The sequence below is a fragment of the Mustela nigripes genome, chromosome 11 (genome assembly GCF_022355385.1).
Source record: "Mustela nigripes isolate SB6536 chromosome 11, MUSNIG.SB6536, whole genome shotgun sequence".
Lineage (NCBI taxonomy): Eukaryota > Metazoa > Chordata > Mammalia > Carnivora > Mustelidae > Mustela > Mustela nigripes.
Window position 1 is genome coordinate 3,094,351 of NC_081567.1, and position 24,446 is coordinate 3,118,796.

General features: G+C 51.5%; 1 protein-coding gene across 1 annotated transcript in view; it reads left to right on the top strand.

Annotated features, from left to right (window-relative positions):
* The window catches only part of SDK1 (sidekick cell adhesion molecule 1), a 510,153-nt gene that overhangs the window by 389,680 nt on the left and 96,027 nt on the right, over positions 1-24,446 (top strand). Inside the window, exons 22-24 of the mRNA XM_059414328.1 lie at positions 13,738-13,847; positions 15,418-15,568; positions 16,162-16,399. Of these exons, the coding sequence (XP_059270311.1) occupies positions 13,738-13,847; positions 15,418-15,568; positions 16,162-16,399 (499 nt within the window). The remainder of the gene's footprint in view (positions 1-13,737; positions 13,848-15,417; positions 15,569-16,161; positions 16,400-24,446) is intronic.

The window sequence follows — 24,446 nt, forward strand, 5'->3', positions numbered from 1 at the left end:
CTGCTCTGGCTTTGGGGCAGGAGGCTAAGCTTAAAGTTTATCTTGTCTGCCATATTGCTCAAACTGGAAGTCCCTCATAGCTATTCTCTCCAAAGTATTTTAAAATTCACTCAGCAAGCCTAAAGATTCTGGTAGTGGTGTAGATCGTTGAAAATCCAAAGAGAATTTTTCATTCTGAAGCTCATTATCTGGACAATTTGTGTTTAAATGTTCCTAGAGAGTAAACAGTCATCTATAAACAGAAGCTCTGTTCCAAAGCCCAGAAGGGTTTTAGACTTTTCCCAGGCTCCTTTGGACAGGGTCATGGCCAAGAAGAAGACAGAAGACAAGCCATGAGCATTTCACCACGTGGTGTGCTGGGAGCCCCAGCTGGTTCCATCACAGAGCTGGTGCGGCCTTCTCCAGTGGCTGCTTGGCCACATGAAAAGTGCCCTTTTCCTCAAACTTCTGGACTGACTCCTTCAACAGACTGGTTTCTGTTGTCCTAGTCCATTCAGTTTGGGTTGAACATGTTGGACCCGTTTTCAGTCATATACTTAGTTATCTCAGGGAAATCTCATGATGATGTGGCAAAGGTTAGGTTGAATATCCTTTTTTATTTCCTTTTGGCTGAACCAATCCTGCTTTTCTTTTTGCAACCTGTTCCTACTAATCTCGAAGATGTATTGCAGAGGGTATGCCTTTAAAGGGCGTTTCTTTAAAGACCTTGGCAGACACTCCACTGCTACTTCTCTACAAAGTCCTGGCGGAATGTACCCCAACCCACGCACGTCGCCTTCCAATGCTCACTGGCCCTCATCCAGGGGAAGAGCAGGTCTGCAGCCCCTATTCCCACTCCTACTGCCAGACTCTGGCTGTGAGATCTTTTGGGAAACCCCATCCTTCCCCTTCCTGGGCGTTTGCCACCATCCATGGATCACCGTCCGACTCACCTCCCAGGAAAGGCCACGGACAAGTTCCCTGAGGCTACCTGGTGCCCATATGAAGCAGGGACATGAGGGCAAATGGCCTTGAACCATTGAAACTTAAACCCCAGCTCTGCCATGTCCCAGCTGCACAACCACAAGCAAGCCACCCAGCTCAGGCTCTTGGGCTGTGAAGCAGGGATAGTCATACCTCCTCTGAGGGGTTGTGAGAGAATTAGAACACTTTGTCGTATTTCTGATCCAAGATGAGCACGCCTTTGCTTTCTCTAGGCATGCGTTTCTGTACAAATGAAATCCACTCTGGGCCGCAGTAGCTATGTCCCCGACCTCTGTGTATAAGATTTGCCCGTGTCGAGTCCCCCCTGTGAAGCCTCCCTTCAGCTTACCAGCTACTCCTCTGAGAACATCTCAGTGGGTTCCATGGTCAAGTCAGGCTCCAACTTTCCTAAACTCAGAGCAACAGGGCCCTGGAGACGGTCACTGGGGTAGGCAAAGCCTCTGGAATATTCCTCACCTAATTCTCTTTGTATGGATGCGAGCTGAACCCAGGCTTTCTATGCCATAAGACTCCAGCATTCTCTTGCCCTGCACCTGGCCACGAGCCAGAGTTCAGAGAGGAATAAGAGGCCAGAGCAGCAGGGCTGGTGAGGAGGCGGCCATCTGATGACTCGTCACACTGAAGGCAGGGGGTGATTTCAGAGTGAGCCTGGGGTTGTGCAAAATGCGGGAAGAAGGCACCGCCCTGGTTTGGGGGTTGGTGGAGGCCCAGGAAGAAGACGATGTCTGCGCCCGATCTCCAGGTGCTGTGAACATCATGTCCGAGCGGCCTTGTAGGTGTTAGGATTTGGCTCCCCAAACACTTCGTGACAGGATACTGGTATTTTCTTCCCTTTGATCCACTTCTCAATCACATCATCTTTGCAGAAAAGTTTCCTTTAAATTCTGACTGCTTTGAAAGCACACAAGGAAGGTTGTATCACACTTGGCGTTCTCTCCAGTGAATTATGGAAGAAAAGATCCTAATCCTTGGAGGAGCACGTTGCCAGGCCCTATAGTAATCCGACACTCAGATGTAGGTTAAAGTTCTAGAAAGCAGCTTTTATAGGCATTTCTGGCTCGGTAATGCTTTGTTTAATTAGGAACCTCTGACTGTAGGTGAGCAAAACCTGTCCCCCTGCATTTTTATGGTGCACATAGACGGGAAAATGCAAATGTTTTATGTTTTCATTTGCCGCTCCTGTTTGCCTCCTCGGTCCCTCCATAAACCCCTGCCGTCTGCAGCCGTTCACGGTGCTCTAACAGCCGCAATAACATCGGGTCTCCTCCAAAGGCTGCTTCGAGCAGGTTTCCTGTAATGAAGGTACTAGTGGTACAGATAAAACTGTTTCCATTCCAAAAATGGGAAGGGGAAGAAAAGCCCGCTTACTGCTTGTTTGTGCATAATGGCACCATTTTCTTAAAAGGACTTGTTTCAGAGAGCGTCATGGGCTAATAAAATAAAGCGCCAGTCTGCCGACTGCAGTCTCCGTAACTATAGAGCAGTGGGGATGGAGGTCGGGGCACCCCAGATGCCCAGGGTGGCCCCCCGTCCACGGCGTTCCTGGAAAAAGTGGAGGTGCCGATCAATGTTCTCTACTTCCCGGGGCACTTCCCGCCGAGGGACTGGATCGAGAGCTGATGAACAGATGGCCGGGCTTTGTTTTCTTTCCTGGGTGCTAGATGCCCACCTGTGAGCGTGGCCTCTCGCAGTGAACTTCTCCCAGCAGTGAGCCGCGGGGCAGGTGTCCAGGTGGACCAGTGTATCTCATTTCTCCTCTTCCAGGTAGAAGCCCATACAGCCTGGGTGTTTCTCTTCATGCCCAGGTTACCAGGGCTTTAAAGCCAAGTGTGAAGCCCGAGAATTCTAGAACCATGGCTCTCCTCCTCCACTCCCTTCAGCTGGGTTCACCTCCATTCTGCACTTTCATCCACTCCCTGTGGCCCAGTCCTGCACCAACCTGGAGCCTCGGGGAAAAGCAGCCGTGGCTCTGACAGATAGAGAGACACTCACACCCCAGCCTTCCAACGGGGAACAAATGGTTGTCGGCCTCCAAAGAGACTGAAGTTATGAAGACCTTGCGTTTGAAAATAGGAGGTGTACACATTCAGCTCCTGTAAACTATTGCTCAAAACTGTCCACTTGCCTGTATACTATTTTCAGTGATTTCTTGCCCTCTAAGAATCCATCAGAGTGTTAAAGAGCAAATTTGTAAATCTGGAGGCCAAGAGATGGGAGGTTTCTTGCAATAAGGTACTCATAGTGGAAGCTTTGCCCTTGACCTTTGCAGGATGGGTGGGACCAGCGAGGACCCCTGTGGTCCATTCAGCCCCAGGCAAGGCTGGAAAGGGACAGGCTGAGCAGCAAAGCACAGCACCAAAAAGCAGGCCCCTAGGGACATTGGTGCAGAGCTGGCCTTGAGGCCCCTGGGTATGGGAGGGCCCATGGGCTCCCACCAGCTGGCTGAGGGTGAAGACCACACACACCGGGACGTGCGATGGGAAGAACTGGGCATTGAAGGCTCTAGCGTGGGACACACACATATCAAGCATTTAATAAATGGAACCTCATGATAAAAATAATAAGGTCAAGGCAAGCGTTTGAGGAAGAAAGACTGTGTTCTTGGGGAGGCTGCAAGAGCACACCCAGAAACACCTGGAAAGTCAAGCCAGTTCAGGGCAGGAGCTGTGCCAGCTCAGAGAGCCAAGGAGGGCTGAGAGTCCCCGTGACGGTAGGCCATGCCCCTTGGGAAGAGGCCCAGGCTCCCGGGGCCGGATGCCAGCCCTGCTGGAGCGCCCAAAGTGTCCGCTGAGAGTCAAGCTGGCGGTACTTAGAACTCACTCACACAGAACCCAAATCCCACAGCTTGAAAAATGTCAAGTCCAGCTCTCCCTGGAATGTCCAGGGCTGTGCATGGCATGGCAGGGGGCATTCCCAGTGTCACTCTGGGCTCGGAGGCTTCACCTGGGCTGGAGGGCTTGGGCCAGCTTGGGCCCCCGGCTCACTGACATCCCACCTGCTCAGGAGGCAGACGGGCCAGGAGGGCCGGAACCTCTCGAGCTGCTCCTCCTAGTCACAGAAAGGCTCTTCTCCACTGGCTGCAGAGTCTCCTGGGAACATAAGCCTGGTGAGACCGGGGCCCCATCTGTCCTGTGGGCACTCCCCTCCGGCCCAGAACAGGGCCTACAACGTGGAAGAAGGGTGCCCTGTTGGGAGTGTGGGTCACAGCACAAACTCTAGGGACAGAGTTTCCCATGCTTTCAAAACGTTTCCTTTCCTTCTCTATCGGTCCACCTGCTCCTGTCACCGCTGACATTAGAAAGGCTTTCCAGTATGTTCTGTCTCCTGCAGCGACAGAGGCCAGACATTTTTTGCCTCATCACTTCGAGATCTGCAGGTGGGAACTTCTGATCACTAATTCTCTCTCCCCTTTCCCTCATCGCGGAGGGAGGTTAGGGCCGTCGGTGGCTCTCTTCATCAGTATCTGTCAGCGTGTCAACTCTCATGAGCTCTGACTGGTGGAATTGCTTTGTCGTAATCAGAAGAAAAAGAGCGACTTTATTTCTGAATAGCCTGTTGAGTATGCAAAGGAGGGCTGTCACCCGCTCTCTGGCTCCTTCAGCGATGACTCTGTCACCTGGATAAGAGGGACAACACCTCTGCCTAAGTGTCTGGGCGCCGCGGTGAGAGGCGGCGGCAGCGTACACGCTCGGATTTTTCAAAATGTTTAGTGTTGGCTTGATTGTGCTTAATAACACCCTGACAAGGACTCTTCTCTTTTATTTCTTGACCAGTGTGGGAAATCTATAGAAGATGAACGGTTTGAACTGGCCTTCTTGTTCATTAGTCTATCAGATCCTTCTGTGTCCTCTTACAGGACTTTAAAAAATACCGCAGAGCCAAAAATACCATAGGGCAAGGGACAATGTGGGTCAGTCCAAGGGAAACATTTTACCACAAATGTCATTTTCAGGAAATGGAGGTCAACGTATAGCTAAGTCACAACTGTCAAACCGAATTAAGCGTCATAAGAGAAATATTTTCCTATTCTTTTTGAGGACCGCTCAGCATCTCTCGTCCTAATTCTCATGTTGGATTTTTAGGTTCACCCGTGTTTCGTTTTTCCAGTCGTCGGGTTTTGTTTCTGTTCCGCTCAGTCACCCATTCACCCTGCAAACATTTCTTAAGCACCTGCCGTGCTACAGGTCTGGGGGCTCGTGCCCAGTGCCAGATTATAAAGAGCTCCAGAGCCTCCCAGGCTGGGGGACGTGGGAGGGACGGCTGACCTGGAGTCTGGCTGATACAGATGACACCTGCGGCTGGAAGGGAGCCCAAAAGTAAGCGGGGGCCTGGCCGGAGCGGCCAAGGAAGGCTCCTGTGGATGCGAGGTTGCCGTGGGGCGAGGTAGGGTGAGCAGGCCTTAGGCAGGGAGGAGGGTGCTGGAGCCAAGAGCACGGTGGCATGAAAGGTAGAGTCACAAAGTTGCGTGTGTCCTACGGTTGTAGAGCCTAAACTCTGTTTTTATTCAGGCGGGGTGAGGCCAACAGGTCAGGAGATGACTCACCACAAATAGAGTCCTACTCACAGTCTGCAGAGGAGGGTGCGTGGGATTTCACACGGGGAGGCAGCAGGGCCAGTCAGCAGGCAGAAGGCGGCCGCCCCGTGGGTGAGAGCCTTCTTGCGGGTTACCCGGGAAGGAGCGGGCGAGGCGGGGTGAGCAGGCCCAGGATGGCTAGTTGGAGGAATTCCAGTGGCTCTAGGACATAATGGCTATTTGTGTGGTCCCCGGCCCTGGGGGACTGGGTGGGGGGACGGTCGCCCAAAGCTCTAGAGGCCCGGGGAGGAGGGTTGCAGTGTGGGCTCTGGGTCCGTGGTCTACATTTGCAAAGTGCATCACGGAGAGCTGTGGGCTGAGTCCTCCAGGGCCAGCAGAACTCCAGACATCAAGGACACTGGAAGCGTGGCGGTATATCTGCGGGGGAAGGCGTGGGAAGGCGGCTGCAGAGTGGGTGTGTGAGCAGGCGGGACAGGAGACAGGAATGCAAGCTGGAGCTCATAGGAATGGCCCGATTAGTTTCTGCCCAAGACTGTCCTTGGGAAACTACCCCCGGGGTATCACAGCATAGTGCCACGCATCCGGGTGTCCCCTGCCCTTCACACCTCCCATCCTGTCAGAGTCTCCTGGTGGCATTTAGGGGATGTCATTGCTGTCCTCGCTTCACAGGCAAGGTCGAGGTTCGGCATCACAAAGCAGGCAGCAGGTAGCAGGCGGTTCTCCTGGCCCCATGCCTGTCCTGCCATTCCCCTTGGGCCCCACTCCAAGCACAATGGGGCCCAAGTCCTCGCTGGCATTTCGGCATCTTGGGAAGCAGCACAGGGAGGTGTGGGCATTTCCTGTTTGTCCTTGAGATGAGTTGGATCTGATGAGTGAGGAGGGGCAGGCACAGAGAAGGCCACTTGCACTTCAGAGATCAGCAGGGGCAGGTGCTGGGGACAGCAGCTCATCATCCCCACGGCAGCAGGGACACTACGGGAGGAGGGGACCCCCAGCCTCAAGGCAGCCATGCTCACAACCCAGGCTCCCGGAAAGTGATTGTCAGGAGTGCACAGAGGGCCTATGGGAGAAACCTCTTCGCGGGAGGGGAGCGCTTCATGGAAAAATTGTCCCTAGAAGGATTTTTTGGATGGGGATGCATTTGGGGACTGTGTGTAAAGTCGGGGAGACCTGGAGAGCCCAGGGGAGGTGAGACAGGAAGGACTGGGTAGTAGGGAGCACAGGTGAGGCCGGGGACAGCCTGGAGTGCGGGGCAGCAGGGAAGACCTTGCCCCCATGCCCAATCCGCCTTTATGGCCACAGCAGCCAAGACTCACAGCATTCTGGGGCCTGTACCTGAGGGACACAAGCAGATGTGCTGTGCAGGGTGACTGGCGAGGAGGGGGCTCCTTCCCGGAGGTGCAAGTCAGGGTGCCATCAGACTGGCGGCTTTCCAACAGCCAGTCAGGGAGGCAAATCACCAGGCCAGTGACTCACCAGTCCAGCGACTGCCCTATGGATCCTACAGGCAGTGGTCAGTGGCCTGGACCTTCGGTCTTTTATAAGCAAGTCTCTCTTCTGTGTTTAACTCACTGAGTAAGACTATCAAAGTCATTCAAACAACAGGTCAGGAGCTTCAAAACCAGGGTTGCATCACTGGAGTCAGATCTCTGTGAGAGGCAGTGGGGGCCACCAGCACGGCGCAGAACGAGGGCACCAAGACGGGGCTCCAGGTTTTCCATCCTTGATGACAGAGGGCTGTGGTATCGTGACCAGATGGCAGGAACCCGGACAAGGGGTGCATCCTGGCAGGGAGAGAACAGGGGCCCTTGCAGGCCTGTGGGGTCCAAGGGACTCACTCAGAGACGGCCAGAACTTATCTAGTCCACCTGGCGGTCTGTAGGAGTGAAGGCCACATACAAGGGTCCGAGCCATCCGCGGAGGGAGGAAAGCGATGCCAAGGGAGACAGCAGGAGGAGCGCCAGGACAGACCCGCATGGAGATTTCATTTTGGGGTCACTGGAGGCAAAGGAGAGGAAACAGTTGGAAGGCCAGAGGAGAACCCAATGCTTTTGACGCCCCACGTGGTAGAAGACTCACCCGTCATTTCCCAATCCTCCCGAGTCTGAAGATGGAGAGGGTGTTAAACAATTAGGAAAGAACAAATAAATAACCAGCAAGCCCAGCTGTGAACGGGAGAGAGGCCTGGGGAACATGGCTCAGGTTTTTGCAAAGAACAATCCCTCCTTGGTCAGGTGTGCGGACAATCCCCCCATGACTGTGGGGCCTTTTGGAGAACTGGCCTTGGGCCTTGCTAAGGCCTCAGCCCCTTCCTGGTTGTGCATGACCCGCCAGCAGCACCATGCGGAGAAGCCCCATCTGTCCCCCGTCCTCCCTGTGGGGGCTTCATTTGGCAGGGGTGCTGGGGACAGCACTCAGAACAAGAGGGGACTCGGGAAGTGTGGAAGTTGCTTGACTCGCAAGTTTTCCCGCTGACACCAGAGTTTCAGCCAGCAGGGTGCACTTGGCTTGGCAGGGTTCCATGGAATGAATTTTTGGAGACTCTTTTTTCCCTCTCCTAGCTCTCCTGCCGCCCACCCGGCTCCGTCCTCCCTCCTCTCCCAGCACAGATGCGGGTTCCCGGGCTCCCTCTCGGTCTGCGGCTTCCTTTCATAAGATGAGGTTAATGACCGTCCTCTGAGTAGCCATTCACCTTGTAGCCTCGGCGGGGTGTTGGAGGTCCTGCCCCGGGGAAGGCTGGCTTCCCCGCGACTCCTTGGAGGCCCCGCTGACAGCAGAGGCTTTCCTAGGACAGACAAATCCAGCTCTGGTGGAAAAACCCACTTGGCAAGGGCAGGGGGTAGTCCGGGACCTCCCCCCGCACCAGGTATTAAATGAGTACCTATGTCCAAAAGAGCCCACCCTCCCAGCCAAGCAGATGTGCCTGTCGGAGCCGTGGGCAGGACAGCAAGTCCTGGGGCTTTAAGAAGGACAGCAGCTTCCTAATGGGTCCTAACGACCACCCCCTGATGCGAGGCATTTGAAATGTGTGGCATTTCTGCTTTTGTATTAAGTATTGTAAAGTGCTGTTTGTTAGCTTTAAAAGAAGCAGCAGAAGAAAAAAACCATCAAAATCCCAGCTTCCCCATGGAGCTCTGATTTGTTTCATCTTTAAAGAGCTCTGCCACACTGTATGTCCAGTGCATCATTAGTGAACAGCCAGTTACTTCTGGAACACTCCATCATGACGGTTTTGAAATCTAACTAGAGAGCCAGAGGAGCCCAGCAAGTGTTAAAAAGACTTCTGTTTCTCACTAAGAAGAATTCTGTTCGCTTTAGATCAAAATATAAACCTTTTATTATAGAAATGTAAGCACCCCATCCCCCCTTCAGAGGTACGTAAGTAAAATTACATTTTCGGTAATCATCTGCTTTCGGAGCTCAGTGCAGGACAACCCATTTTCAATATCGATTTTGGAAACCATGCACGTGTTCCCTCATGTTCCTTCGTCTGTGGAGCCAACAGCCTGGGCTGGAACCCTGGGGGAGATGCCAGGGCTACAGAGAGGAGTAAGACCCTGAACATGCCTGGGGGCTCTCATGCGGACAAAAGGGAGAACACATGTGGCAAGATACCTCGGAAGCAAGACAGAGGGAGTGCTGCATGTCCTGTGTGTGAAATTCTGGAGGGGGGCTGGCAAACGTTTCCTGTAAAGGGCCAGGCAGTTAATACTTCAGGCCTTCGGGCAGATGGTCTCTGTGACAACCACACAGCTCTGCCACACAGCTCTGCCACGGGAGCATGGAAATAGCCATTGGTGGGCGGTACACAAACCAACGAGTGTGGCCATGTTCCAATAAAACTTTATTTACAACAACAGGAGGTGGGCCAGATTTGGCCCTCAGCCATAGTGCGCTGACTCCTAAGGCTCATCTGTCTTAATACTGTTTATGATTCGGCTGGGCTCTGTGAAGTTCGATGCAACCGTAGAGGAGACAGAAAGCCGCACGCCCAGAGGTTATGATCGCCGTGCTCTTGTAGCTGGCCTTACTTCTGACTTGGCCACCTTGTCGCAGCGTCCTCATTCGCGGACCCCGCGTTCTTTGAATCTGGTATTGTCTGAACCATTTCTAGACCCTTGCTGGTTCCCTCATCTGTGAGCACAAGGAATCCTGGACACACACCATTGTGTTTGTAGGAGAGTCGTGTCTTTAAGGGGCTGTGACATGTGGGAGGAGTGCTGTGTGTCAGGGACAGGGAAGATGCCCGACAGCGCAGAGGTAGCAGCCTGGTGGGGGTGGGGGGGCAGAGCTGGGGGAGGTGGGGTGTGGGTCGCAGAAGCTTCCCAGAGGCCCAGGTGCTCTGTGGATTCTGGAGGAGTTCACCAATCACCAGGACAGGAGCAGGAGGGGGAGGCGCCCTCCAGAGAGATGGCAGAACATTCGCGAGGTACAGGTGTTTAAGGCTGAGTGATGCCTCCCCAGAAAGACAGACTGGCTTTGCGCGGAGAAGTGGCAGGAAGATCCCAGAAGCTGTGCGAGGCCACCTGGCCTCACTGCTCACTCGGCACACGTTCAAATCCAGGTTTTTTACAAAAGGAAACAGAGTGCTCCATGAGAAGGCAGGAAGTGTGACCTTGGGGGTCCCCAGCCCTCAGTGCCAGCCCTACTGCTGGAGGCGGAACAGCAGCTCTGCCCTCAGCCAGCGGCCACCTTCTCAGGAGGGAAGAGGCTGGGGCTGGTGGAGGTGAGCAGGGCCCTGGCACTCCAGAAGGAGAGCCCTCCCTGCTCAGCGGCCCTCCATTGGGGGACCCCCTTCCCCAGGTAGGCTAAGTAGGAGTCCTCATCCAATGCCCCCCACCCCACGTCCTGGCGGTGGAGCTGTGGGCCAGCCTGGCCCAAGCCCCAAACGAGCCTGCTGCTTCATCCTGTCCTCCCTTCGCAAAGCCCCGCCACGGGCCCGGGAAGGAGGCCTTGCCAGGTCCCCACCCATCTTTACAGGCACGTGAGTGAAACGGGCTTGGAACCCAGTGCAGCTGACTGCTGCTGACCCCGCTGAGACCACATGCCGAGCCCTGTCAACCATGGCAGCTGTGTGGCCAGGAGCAGGCCGTGGCGGGGGAGGGGTGATGGCCATGGGGTCAGGGCAGCCACCCGGCCGGCAGAAGGATGCTTCTAGGCCAGGGAGGCAACCAGGCAGGTGGAATGCCAACAGCCAGGGTCAAGGCCAAGCATTTGTCACCACCACCCTGCTGTTTCTTAGCTTGGGGACATCCCTCTGCCCCAGGAGCTCCAACCACAGTTGGAGGGGTGAGGCTAGGGCACCTGGAGAGAGGAAGGGAGGGGAGTGGCTTTGGGGAAACACAAGAGAGCTCCACGGCTGAGCTGGGGATTTAGCCAAAAAGTGGCACCAAGCAAGCAGGTTTCCCCCACATGCGGGCAGACACGTAAAGACATGAAGGCACCAGGCAGCACCGGTGCCGCAGTGTCCAATGGCCACGAGCAGGTACCCATGGCCGGCGCTCGCCTCCATCCCCCAGTGTCCCGAGTACCCGGCTCGCCCGCGCCCTCTCAGCCTGGGATCTGGTGGTAAATAAAAACTCTTGAACAGATTGCCCCGAAACTGAAGTCGGCTCTTCTTCCTTTTTTCTTTCTTTCTCCCTCCCCCCGCCCCAAACTTGTCTTCCAAGAAGAGTACAGGTGCTCTGGTTCAGTCTCCCAGGGATCCCTGTCACCTGGGACTCAGAAACCACCAGATCCTTCCGTGAGGCCCTGTCCGCAGGGCCCGCTGCTCAATACAGGGCAGCTGGATTGTTAGCATTTGGGCTTTATGGCCTTCATAAATCTTGTTCATGTCTAGAACGGCGATAACTGAGCAGAGAACGTGGTCCCAGCCCTCCCGCCCTCCCCACCTCCCCGCCCCGCTGCTGGGGGTTCAGAAGGCGTTTGTGAGCTGTGCGGAGCCGAGACCGGCCCTCAGCCGTTCATCCCACAGACGCCCACTGCGTCTCCTGCGGGCTGGACACTGAGCCACACGCAGGGCTCCCACGTGGACATTCAGTGCGCTGCCCTGATGTCGCACCTGCAGAGGGACTCACCTCCATCTGCCCAGCAGCATTGCATGGACCCAGGCCATGGTCAGTGCTGGCCGGTCTTCCCCTGCCGGGCTTCTCCCACTTCACAGGCACAGTGGAGGCAGCAGGTGACCACCCTGGGCCCTGGGGGCATGCAGTGCTGTCTGTGGCTGGCCTGACCCTCCTGTTCTCCAAGACATGCTTCTGTGCCATCTGGATTGAGCCTCAATCTATGTCTGTTTTCTCCCTCTTTCATTTCTGTGTCTCTGAAGTGAGGGTCTGCAGGCTCCAGTGGGGGTCCCAGGGCTGAGGACTGGAGGAGGCTGGCCGCCTTGTCCCCCCGTCACCAGCCAGTGGTGGAAACTGCTTCGTTTTCTGATTTTACTGCCGCCTTCAACTGCCTCGCTGCTTTCGTCTCCCGGCTGCTCGTGGACTCTGATCTCTAGGTCTTTTCTACTAAATGGTTCTGGCCAATTGTCCCACATTTTAACACTTCTTATCAAAATTTATTTAATATATTTATTTGACAGAGAGTGCACAAGCAGAGAAGGCCAGTGTTGGGCTCGATCCCAGTACCCCAGGATCAGGACTTGAGCTCAAGGCAGATGCTTAACCCACTGAGCCACCCCGTCCCGTTTTCTGTGTGCCACGTGCTCTGCCCTGAGCTGGGCATAGAGCCAACGCTGAGTGCAGACCCTCCGCAACCTCCACGTCTACCTGGTTTTGGGGTCAACACCCCAAAGGGAAACGCTGTACCCATTAAGCAGTGACTCCCAGCTCCCTCCTCCTTCAGCCTCTGGCACCTGCCATCTGCAGTCTGACTCTGGATTTACCTATTCTGTGAATTTTATGAAGTAGATTCATATAAACGTGGTGTTTAGGGTCTGGCTTCTTTCACTTAGCCTCGTGTTTTTGAGGTTCGCCCATGCCATAGGCTGATAGGTACCTGCGTCCCGCTAACTAGGACTCCCCCGTATGGACACACCACGGTGTTCCTCTGTGCCTCCTGTGACCAACCTTCGTGAGGCCTTCCCCTGTAGCCACTGTGAAGAGAGCTGCCAGGAACAGAAGTGCTCGCATGCTCCCTAGAGGACCAGCTTCTAGGTCATCCCAGCGTCCACCTGGGTGTGGACTCACTGGCCCACAGGGTCATCCTCCGTCTAACTTTCTGAGGAACTGCCAGACTGTGTCTGTGCTTTCCATGCAGGCTGTTCCGAGCTTCGAGTTTGCACTTAGCTTTCTGGAGGAGGTGGGCCACCCAGCTCTGTGTCTGCTTGGCCTCCTCCATTCCCTCCTGAACCTTTCTCCAGTTACCCAAGACTTTAAATTCTTAAGCCATCCTCCAGCCACCTGGCCACTTGCCGAATGATCTCTCCGCAGACTTAATGAGCACATTTCTGCACTGTCATCTGACAGATTTACGGAGCGTTAAAAGCAGAGAGGCCTGGGCTGACACACCTCACCCCCGCTTGTTTGGCCTGAAACCCCCCTCTGCACTCCCAACCTTCCCTCCACACGTGTCCGCCGGGTCCCCCAGAGCCACATGGCCTGCACAAGGCCATGTGTGCCTGGCACAGGGATGCAGAAACCTGTGTTGGAGAATTAGGGCTTTCCTGGCTGGTATGAAGTCATGTTGTCTCCCTTCATGGCTCTCTTGACTTGGCCCGCTGGTCTGACTCCCAGGGCAGGGCCCAGTCCTTCTCCGTGCAAGGCCTGCACTGGTTCTTTGGTGTGTGTTTGGGACAGAAATTGGCAGGGTGGGAACAGGGAGAGACAGAGTCCACTTGGTCAGTGTGTAGTGGAAACGGCTCTGGACCCTAAGTGGGATCCTGACCAAGTCTTCTCTCTGGGCCTCTCTTTGAGTCCTCGCCTGTCAACCAGGAGGAAGGGCAGGATGGCACGGGAGGTCCTCTCCCATGGTGGATTAGCCCTGGGGAGTTTGTTCCCAGAGACTTCATCCTCTAGGTCCTGACCTTGGCAGGAATAGCAGGAGCCATATCTCCAGGGCTTAGCTGAGGGTGTGTGTGCAGATCCAGTTATCTGCCCATGTTGGAGACACACATGGCTCTGCCCAGCCTGACAGACACCAGGCAGCCACACATCTTGTACATGGCCATCTCCGTGCCCCAGTTCATCCATCCCATCTGAGCATCATCTTTCCCATAGGTTGGAGCCATCGGTGATGAGGAGGAGTGGGTCAGCCTCTACGAGGAGGAGAATGAGCCTGATGCCCAAATGTTGGAGATCCCAAACCTCACGCCGTACACTCATTACAGGTGAGAGCAGCAGGTGATAAGCCACCACAGGAGGAAGGCTAGCAGTGCCAACAGTTGGCTTCAGCCTAGAAGAGCAAAACCCAATTCCATGCATTTAACTGAGACATTTCCAAGAGGTATTATTGGTCCACTGATCCTTAGGAGCAAGATGCATGGCTGAGTACTATTCCCGGTGCAGACCCGATGCTGGCCCCGCAGTGCTCCGGCCATCAGTGCCAGCTGCAATGGCTCACTCTTCCACTGGGCTCAATACCAAGAGCCATGGGTAGCCAAGAGGTGGGGCTTTTCCCCACAAAGTCCACAACCACTTGGGACTATTAACATGCGTGCGTAAACAAAGCAGTCTTCCCTGGAACGTCCTCTCCTTCCCCATCCTGGGACGCGGGAGTGACGGGGCTCACTAATCAAACACTTAACACGCTGCATAACCTTTTGCTTCTTGATCCTGAAACCTATCCAGGCAGTAAATCCTTGGCTTTAACAAAGGGTAGCGTGATCACAAGCCGTTAGAGACGTTATAACTTCCCGTAAGATCATTGACCGAGATGAAATTTCCAGTTATCACCAGATGTTGGGTTTGATAATGTCATTGTTCATAAGATCAGGGAGTAAAAGACTAAGAATGACTAATTCAGAGAGTAAAAGGTGACATTACATCTTCATGAAGAACATTTTCTTTTTGGTATAATACCGACATTAGAGCTTTTTAAAACAATGCCTAATGAGAGCTGCTGTTCAGACTCTGTTCCTTGTGACATCCTCCCTGAGATCAGAGCAGATGGATCAAGGCCCTGTACACTTGTTTTTAGAGGAAAAAAACATTTCTCAAACAGTGAGCTGCGGGGGCTCCAAGCTTACCCTGTGAAACTGGTACCAGCTCTATCATCACCGCCAAGGTCAGAAACTGTGATTGGAGACCCCTCTCCTCTCCCAGCCCCTGTGGTGAATGCGCGTGTGTGCTCAGGGCGTGTTTCCTGGGGAGAAGTTCAGTCAAAGTAATTGTACAAATAAATAGAGGAGAGAGAACCAAAAATATTAATCGAGGCTCTAAAGCACGTCCATGCCACCCTCATTCTGTAGGTAAGGAAATGGGGGCAAGTCTGATTTGCCTCAGGTCTCAGTTCCAATGGGGTCCGAGTCCTGGGGTGTGGGTTCTGGGGCCAGTGCTCCTCCCCTGAGCCAACAGAAAATGGGGTCCAGGCACCCGTGCTCATTGAAATGTCACCAGACTCTGAAGGCCATCATTTGGCTCCTCGCCCTCTGACCCCGGCCTTACCCTAAACACAAGTCAACCAATGGCATCTGCTGATAGATTTCTGGCCATGTAACCCATTCAGTTATGCTTTGCTTGGGAATTTAAAATCTTTGCGCTGGAACAAATTCACCATTCCTTGGAGACTCTAGTGGGAAGGGCCAAATACACAATTTGCATTTTTCATGAAAGCCGGTGGAAAGAGGGCATCCTCGGGACAGCCTTCATGACACAGACACACAGCAGAACATCCTGAGAAGGTGGTGGGTTTTTGTTGTCTTTCCTGCAGAATAACTCTGTCCGCGGCTTTCCGTCTAGGTTTCGCATGAGGCAGGTGAACGTCGTCGGTGCCAGCCCCTTCAGCCAGTCATCCCGGGTCATCCAGACCCTGCAGGCCCCCCCCGATGTGGCCCCCACCAGCATCACTGTGCGAACAGCCAGTGAGACCAGCCTGCGGCTCCGCTGGGTGGTGAGTTGGGGGCCGGACGTTGGCTGCAGGGACAGTCGCCTGGAATATCCAGGTCTGCACGTGAAGCCAGAGCTTAGCGGTGTCTCAGTCATGGCTTTGTCCTAGTCAGAGCTAATCTCTCCGTTAAACCAAAAAGTATTGCATTTCACAGTTGGTGTTGGGTCGCAGACCAGCCTAGGAGATCCTGTTAATGAGTAGCATTACTCACTGGCTTCTTGGACTGGAGTAGTCGTCTCTGGGGGAGGGAAGCCAGTGGTGCTGCAGGCCGGACCCGTAAGTCCTTAAGCTGGGTGAGCGCGGAGCCAACACTCGGTGTTTGTAGGAGAGGCGGCTTGACATTTATTCAGAACCTTTCCCCCACAAAACTAAGCCAAAATGTATTAAAAGAAATTATGTCCAGCCCAAGTTACTGACAGGATTTCATTTAATTAACAAAAGAAGAGTTCCAGGGAACAACGTGGTAGAGGTTCTAAGACTATTCCCCCCGGAAAGTATTTTCTATGGACTTGGCCTGCTAAGACTGGCGGATGCTTGGGGACCTTGACGGGGTGGTTCTGAGATGTCGGCTCACCACGCGTGTCGTTTGCTTCCAGCCGCTGCCTGATTCCCAGTACAACGGGAACCCCGAGTCGGTGGGCTACAGGATTAAGTACTGGCGCCCCGACCTCCAGGCCCCGGCGCTGGCGCAGGTCATCCACGACCGGCTGGAAAGGGAGTTCACCATCGAGGGGCTGGAGGAGTGGACGGAGTACGAGCTCCAGGTGCAAGCGTTCAACGCCATCGGGGCCGGGCCCTGGAGCGAGGTGGTGCGGGGCCGCACGCGGGAGTCAGGTGAGGCAGAGGCTCAGCCCCGACCTGGGTATCCCTGGAGATGGGGCTCCGTGTCCCCTGTCCCCACATCACATCTCAGTGACTCTGCCCGCCCTCCCCGTGTCTATGCCGATACTTTCCTAACCCATTAATTAGGTCAATGTCGGTGGGAATTTCAGGAAAATGTCATTAGAGTCCAAGCCACTAATTTGAAATTAATCATGGGTCTTACTAGGGGCTGGACTCATGGTATTATCTTTTAACGTAGGTATGACTTTCACCCTAATGATAGTAAGCAAGGGTGTGTAGTGATTCTGAGGGAGATCTTTATAACACAAGGCACTCCGGACCTCCTCTTGACAAAGTAGTGTGTGGGAGGGGCTGAGACCATCTCCCCAGCACTAACAAGTAGCCCCTCGAAGGTTCGATTGCCTTTGACACAGCAGAGCTTCATTTCAAACTCATGACTGAGTAGGACGGGGGTCCTGTTTGGCAGGAGGCTCTCTTCCTCATAATTCAGGGACCTAGACTCTGCTGTGCTATTGGCCCAATCCTTGTCTGGGCCCAGCTACCCGAGGAAGAAGAAGAAGCAAAGAGCGTACACCCCCTGGCCCCTAACACCTGTCCATAAATGGCACGCACCCCTCTGCACAAAGCCACCAGGCTCGGGGTTACTGTTGGCGCCCGGGGAGGAAAGGAAAAGTACTAAGTACTTCGGGTCAGCACTCAGTAGTCTGGGCTGCAGTCCAGACTGCAGTGAGTTCCCCTGATCTGCCAGGCTTTGCAGGCTAACCTGTGGTTTAGGGGACCCCTGCTAGCCTGGTGTGAGTTAGTGGAGTGACAAAGAGGGCTCCAGTCATGTTTAAAGACGCACAGTGACACAGACCAGTTCTTTCCACCTGGTCTGAAATGGCAAGGTTATCTCCTGAAGAGAAGGAAGCATACCGCTCCCCTTCCAAGAGGACCGATTTTTGAAGAGGGGTTTGCTGGAGTTGCTGGGCTGGCTCAGATGCCTTCCTGGCTTTCTTTCAGGCTGTAGATTTTATTACATTAGAAAGAAAAGATCGAGACACTCACTCAGCTTGTGGCTTTGTGTTCACATGGATTTCTAAAAAGCTCTATTCAGTCTTTGTGACAAAAAGGAGGACTTGAAACATTCTAAGGGGACTGTTCTAACCCCAGCAATAGGCGGAGCAAGAAAACATTAAAAAAAAAAAAACCACTTTGCTGTAACTAACTAGAAAATTATGGACAAAATAGCATTGAGATTTAGAACATATTGATGTCCTCATAAGAAAACCAGAGGAACTCCCCAGAAGTCAGAGGCAGACATGGACTGAACCCATAAGTGCTGAGCTAGTCCTGTGGCCACCCCAGGGGGTTGGCCTGGGAGGTATACATCCATCCTGGGATCTTCGAGACTTGCAACCAGGGATAGAAGGTTCAGCCACAAGTTTGCACAAGGTAGGGAGTTAGAATCAAGGCCTCTGCACACAGATGAGGCTCCTGAATGCTGAACCCTCATTGAAAGGAGAGACTGAAAATCTCTGCCCAGGGACAGGAAGTAGACAGGAAGTCCACCTGTCTACCCATACTCTAAATAGGAAAAATATATGTAACTCTAAGTCCTGTGCCCAACTCAGGTTTGAGTTTTGAATTTACTCTGTTGGGTCCAGAAATTCCTAGAAAAGAAACCAATGGAAAACTTGGTTCCAGATACCAAATGCACAAGCCACAAAAGAATAACTGAGACTTCACTAACACGAAAACCTCTGTGCTTCAAAGAACACCATAAAGTAGAAAACAATTAAAAGCAGTCCCCCAATCATTGAAGGTATTTGCAAATCATTCATCTGTTAAAGGACCCATATCCAGGATGTACATTAAAAAAAAAAACAAAAAAACTCTTACAACTCCACAATGAAAAGACAACCCAGTTAAAAATTGGATGAAGGATCTGAACAGACATTGCTCCAAAGAAGACATACAAATGGTCAGGTAATCACATGAAAAAATGTTCAACATTATTCACCGCCAGGGAAATGAAAACCAAAACCACAATGAGATTCTATTTCATACCCCTAACACCTTAGGGGGTATTTAAAATAAAATTTTAAAAACAAGCTGGACAATCACAGGTGTTAAGTGATATTACAGTAAGTATGGTTCCAAGATTGTGCACTTTCTACATCACTGGAAGACCATGAAGACCATCGTCACTGGCTGGAAAATCTTCTTACCCCAGGAAAAAAGTGATCCACTCCTCCTGAAAGTTTATGTATTATACCCCAATAAATGATTTCACTATCCTCCAAAAACAAAATAAATTTTTTTTGAAAGACAAAACAAAAAATGAAAAATAAAGAAGAAAGAAACACAGTTCTAGGCCAGACTTTCTGGGAAACCAAAGTAGGAAACACCTCTGGAGAGATACTGCCACAGCCAACTTGTCCCAAAGAAAAATCCGCTTTTAAAGATAAAGTTACAACTTTCAAACACACAAGGAAATATTCTGGTATGAGTAAAAGTAAGATATTTTTTGTTTTAGGAAAGAAGGAAGAAAGGAAAGGAGGTAGGGAGGAAATAGGGCCTTGATTGCTTTAAAATACATAAAATGTATGAAAGAGAATATGTAATAAGAATAAAATTACTTATATAAATTCTTTACTTATTCATATAAGTTTAAAATTATTAAAGACTTCCAGGTGTGAAATGAATAAGTTCTGAGTAATCTTATGTATAGCATCATCATTATAGTTAATAATACTGCATTAAATACTTGAAAGTTGCCAGGAGAGTAGATCTTAAATGCTCTCACTACAAGAAAGGGACAATAATTTTGTGACTGTTCAATGTGTTAGCTAATGTTATGGTGGTAGTCTCTTTGCAGTACATAAGTGTCTCAGATCAACATGTTGTACACATTAATCTTACACAATGTGGTTCATCAATGATATCCTGATAAGAATTGGAATAAATATAAAATAAGGCTGTAGTCTTAAATTATGAAAATAAAGCATTAAAACTTTAGGTAAAGATTCAGATGCCACTTTGGAAGCACTCTTTAAGAAAACAAATAGGACACAGCCACTGAAAATAAAATGCTACCATTAGGTGAAAAGCAGTTTAGACACTGCTAAAGAGAGAATTACCAAACCGGAAGCTAGGTATGAGTAAATAACTTAAAATACAGTACAAAGACACTGAGACTGAAAACGTGACAGAGAGGCTAAAAGACATAAAGAATGGAATGAGAAGGCCCAACATATAACTAATAAGACTCAGAGGGAAAGGGGGGAGGAGATGAGAATGAGAAAATATAGGCAGATAATAGCCGAGAAGCTTGAGAACTGATACTTTATCAGACTGAAGAAAAGTGAATCCTGCACAGAATAAATAAAATAAATCCACACCAAAACACATTATGCTGCAACTGTAGAGCATGAAAGCCAAAGAAAATCTTGAAAACACTTGGAGGGAAGGCATCTTACCTACAGAAGACAAGACAATATGAAGCCAACTTCTCAAGAACAGTGGCGGCCAGAGGACAATGGAACAATGGAATCATAATGGAATGAGAATAATCTTGAAGGAGCTGAGGGAAAATAGCTGTTAACCTCAAGTGTTACACAAAGCTAAATTACTTTTCAAGGATTTTGTTCCAGAAACTGTAAGCTAAATAACACATAAGGTTGAATAAAATGTAATAAAAATGGAAAATAATACTGTTTTGTTAGGTTTCCAAAGAACATTCTCAAAAGACAAACCCATGGCAAAATTGCTGAGGTGATACTATATTTTCATAGAAATTTGTTCAGCTGCTGCAAAGCTCTCTTTACGGTGGTCAGGAGAATGCAGAGGAGATCACTCTAGGCGTCAGCTCACCCCAGATGCTTGCTTCTAGCTCTGTTCCCTTCAGACAATCTTGTGTAGCCTCCTACCTGGTAACTCTGAGGAGACTCTCTTGAATGATATTGTTTGCTTTTGTAGGTGTTTCTGTGTTTTAGTTAATAACAAGGTGCGGCTTTGGTATCAAAAGAAAAAAAAAAGGCACAATGAGTTTGTTTTTGTCTTGGTTGACAAAAACAACACAGACATATTTTCGCACAGCTAAAGGACAATCACAGGCTGGAACTAGGCCCCCGGAACTAACCACTTCGATTTCATCATTTGCTTGTTGAGAAAGTTTCTGGTCTTGAAATTGTCTTTGCAATGTAAGTTCTGCTTTATGCTCACACATTCTTTCTTATTTTGATGGTTCTGGCTTACAGAAAATTATTTTTTGGCTTTTAATGGAATGTTTGTTCAATTAGAAGAGTTTTGGTTCTCCAGATGTTTTCATCACAAATTGAATAATAGGGTTATTGATCTTCAAGATGAGATGACTCAGACTTCAGACATTTGGGGTACAGGAAAGGTGGGCTCCCAGGACCCCTCTTGGGCTGATCTCTCCACCAAGAGTACTGGTGCTCAGACATTGGTCCCCCCAACCTGGGGCCTTCTCTGGCATCCTTTCCACTGTTGCTGGTCCTTTGGGGCTTCAGCACCTCCACCTTTGAACAGTGCTTCCAGAACCTCCTACTGGGGCAACCCTTCACTTCTGACAAGCAGGCCCCTCCCCATTGCAGCAATGTTGATGTCTTACCTTCCCTGGTCCAGCAGAGGAATCGCCCCTTCCTAGAACAGATCCTGCCAAGCACCACTCAGCCCATGGGGGTGGGTAGGAGAGGGCAGGTGTTGCAAGGCCCAGGGGTGGAGTGCAGCTGATGGGGAGGCAAGTGGAGGAGGGAGCCGATGGGGAGAACAGAACTGCAGACGCATGTCTTGTGGAGATGGCCACACAGGGGTCCTCTCATACAGCATAGTCATGGCCGTACGGAAAGCTGGTGTGGGGAGCACAGGGCAGAACATCTTGAACCACACTGAAAAGACGTTTCCCATTTTGAAGTATGCTCTAACTAGCTTCATGACATCCTCTGATTTATTATGATATAAGGATAAATGAGGCCCTAAACTTCAAAAGACTGAGCCGTGAGGAATCCTGGAGAGAGAGCAGATGAAGAAGAGAAGCATTTTAATCAGAATTGTTCTTCATGAAAGGAATCTCTTGCGCTGTCCCCAGATGCAAGATGGCAGGTTGGAAAGGAAGTTAAATTTACCTCGAAACAGATAATGGAAAAGATTTTTCTTTTCTTACCAAATCTTAAAACCACAGATACTTTGTAACTAAATGGCAGACTAGATCCCAGTGAGATCTGAATCCACTGACACTGAATCCCGAGTGTGGCCTTTTTCTGTGGCTCCGTCCTTGGACACCCAGCCAAGCGCCTGGTGCCACATGCAGTCATCCCACTCACCGGGTGGCCTTCCTTCTCTGGGACAGTGGACGCCCTTCAGGACACGCATGCACATATTACCACATCCTAGAAAATCAGTGTGATCTGTAGATCCGTGGTGAGGACTGAGCACTCGCCGTGTCACACATGGGCCCACAGGAAACCATTACAGATTGCAGAGGCAGACGCATTGTGTTGCTATGACAACAGTCTCTCTCTCTTACAGACAGGGACGGTTCTTAGAACGCAGCACTGCTGTTGTGGGCACGTAGCACCTGTGGAGTTCTCATCTTACTCTAAATAGAGTCCGATAAATTGTCATCTTGCCTGTTCTTCGAGTCATGACTCAGTTCACAGTTGAATCAAGGTAGCGGAGTATCCCTTGTTTCTGGAACACAATAAACATATGTGTGAGTGATGCTCTGGGGTGACTGCCATGGCAGGAGCCCCCTCGGACACGGAGAACGTGCATGAGCCCTGTGGGAGCCGCCACCAGAAGTCACGGGAGACACAGGGAATTATGGGTGGCAAGCACGTATCCCTTAGAGGGCTGAGGAAGCTTGAAATTATGAATATTCTTTTTTGTGACACTTAGCTGCTCAGATAAATTACTACTATTTTGTTGAACGACTGACAAACCATAGGAATGACTCCCGACTGACATATTTGGGAAGAAAAGGTGTATCTTGCAGGTGTGGGCTGACTGACATTGTCTCTCTCTCTCAAAGTATGAGGAAGATCCCTAAACCCTTATGTGACAGACACCAGCAGGTGACTCTTCTGTTCTGGGGCCACGCTGACTGGCCTCCACCAGCAGCCAGTCTAACTAACGCCTGTGTTCTGAAGGTGGTTGATGTGGTGAGTAGCGGGGACAGGCCCACCGCTGGGCCGTGGAGGCCAGGAAGTCATCGGGCTTGTGGTTGGAGCCAAGGTCTTTGCTCCACTGTCTGGGGACCAGAAGGTGCCAAGCCCTCCCACCTACCCCCCAGGTTTCATGTTCCCTCAGCAACGTGCCTTCTCGGGCTTTCCTTGGTCTGCTCCTCTCGGCCTCTGTCTGCAGGAGCCACTGGCTGTGGTGGTGACCTGGCCAAGCTGGAAGATAAGGTGACAGCACCTCGAGGACCTGTGTGACTCCTGGCGCTTTTTTCTTGAAGACAGTATTAGTTTCCCAGGCCGCTGTAACATAGCACCCCTGACTGAGAGCTTAACACAGCACAGATTTACTCTCCTGCCATTCTGAAGGCCAGAAGTCGGACACGAAGGTGTCATCAGGGCCCCGCTCCTCTGCAGACCCTGGGGAAGGCTGTGCTCCAGGACCCTGTCCCTGTTCCTGCTGGCTTCCAGGCTCATGGCCGCATCCCTCCAGACTTGCCACAGTGGCCTCCCTGCATGCGTGTCTGTCTCTTCCTGCGCTGCCCTCAGAAGGACACCGGTCATGCTGGATTAGCTGCCCTTTGCCAGTATGGCCTCATGTAACTAATGACATCTGCAGTGACCCTAGTTCCAAATAAGTCCCATTCTGACCTGCCAGGGGTTGGGACTTCAGCACATGGAGGCCGGCAGGGAGGGGGACACAGTTCAACCCATAATGAAGACCAAATCACTTCAGTGAAGAAAATCCAGGAATCAGACATTGGAGAGCAGCATTGTTGTGTGAACCCTTGTTACTGTGTGTTCAGAGCAAATGACTGAGCTGCCTACAGTTGCTTTGCTAGGAGGACAGAGTACTTGTGGGAAGGAGGGTGGGTGGGGCTGTGGATGGAGGGTGGCCAGAGCCCCTGTGAGCGGAGCATCCCTGCTTCTGAGGTGCACTTGAGGGCACGCCCCCTTCTGTTCACAGAGCCACGGTGGCCTGCAGAGAAGGGATGGATGCCTCGAGGGCTGGGGGCTTGGCAGCCTTTCATTCACCCTCCGTCCGTAGGGAAGGGAGCTTATGGTGTCATTGTCTCACTTTCTTCAGCACAGAGAGCCACGGATTGCCTCCTCATTGCAAAGCCAAGTGCTGGGGATGGGCACAGGGGAGAAAGAGGGTAGGTTCGAGGACGGGTGGGCTGCACTTGGCCATTTCACAAATGGGATAGTCAAGGTCCAGAGGAGCAGAGCAGCTTCCCCAGGTCCCATGGCTTGGGATTCTTGTCGAGTTGCTCTTGCTCTGCAGCCTGTGAGCTTGTTCCTTCCCTGTGAACACCTCAGTATCTCTCAGCTTCAGATGGTTTTGTCCCTTGCTAGGGATGTGGGCAGGTGACCGCTCGGAGCCTCCATTCCTTCCTCTGCAGAGTGGTCCCTCCCACGTTGAATGCCAAGTCCTATCCTGTATTACTCTCCATGAAACCCACTGGACTTGCAGGATTTAATCTCCTGTTCAACTGTGGAGGCTCCGGAAGGTGGTGGGAGGTGTGACCTTCAGGCCACAGCCAACAACTGCCTTGTGCTCAGTGCCTGTCCATGAACACTGCATCCCCTGACTTTGCTGGGGAGCTCTGGGATCTCTCTTTTCTGTCGGAATAAAGTTTAAATGGGTTCACAAGGAAACTCTCAAAGCAAATTGAGATGATCTGGAATATAAAGCCTTGCTTTTAAACCTTGACTCTTGTCCTTACACACTTTCTATCCGAACCATTACAAACATGGAAGACAAACTGAAATTTGTTCAATGATATACCTAAACAGAAGAGAATAAAATCCTACACATACACAGGTCAAGAATTGCATAGCTTGTATCCGCAGGCCCA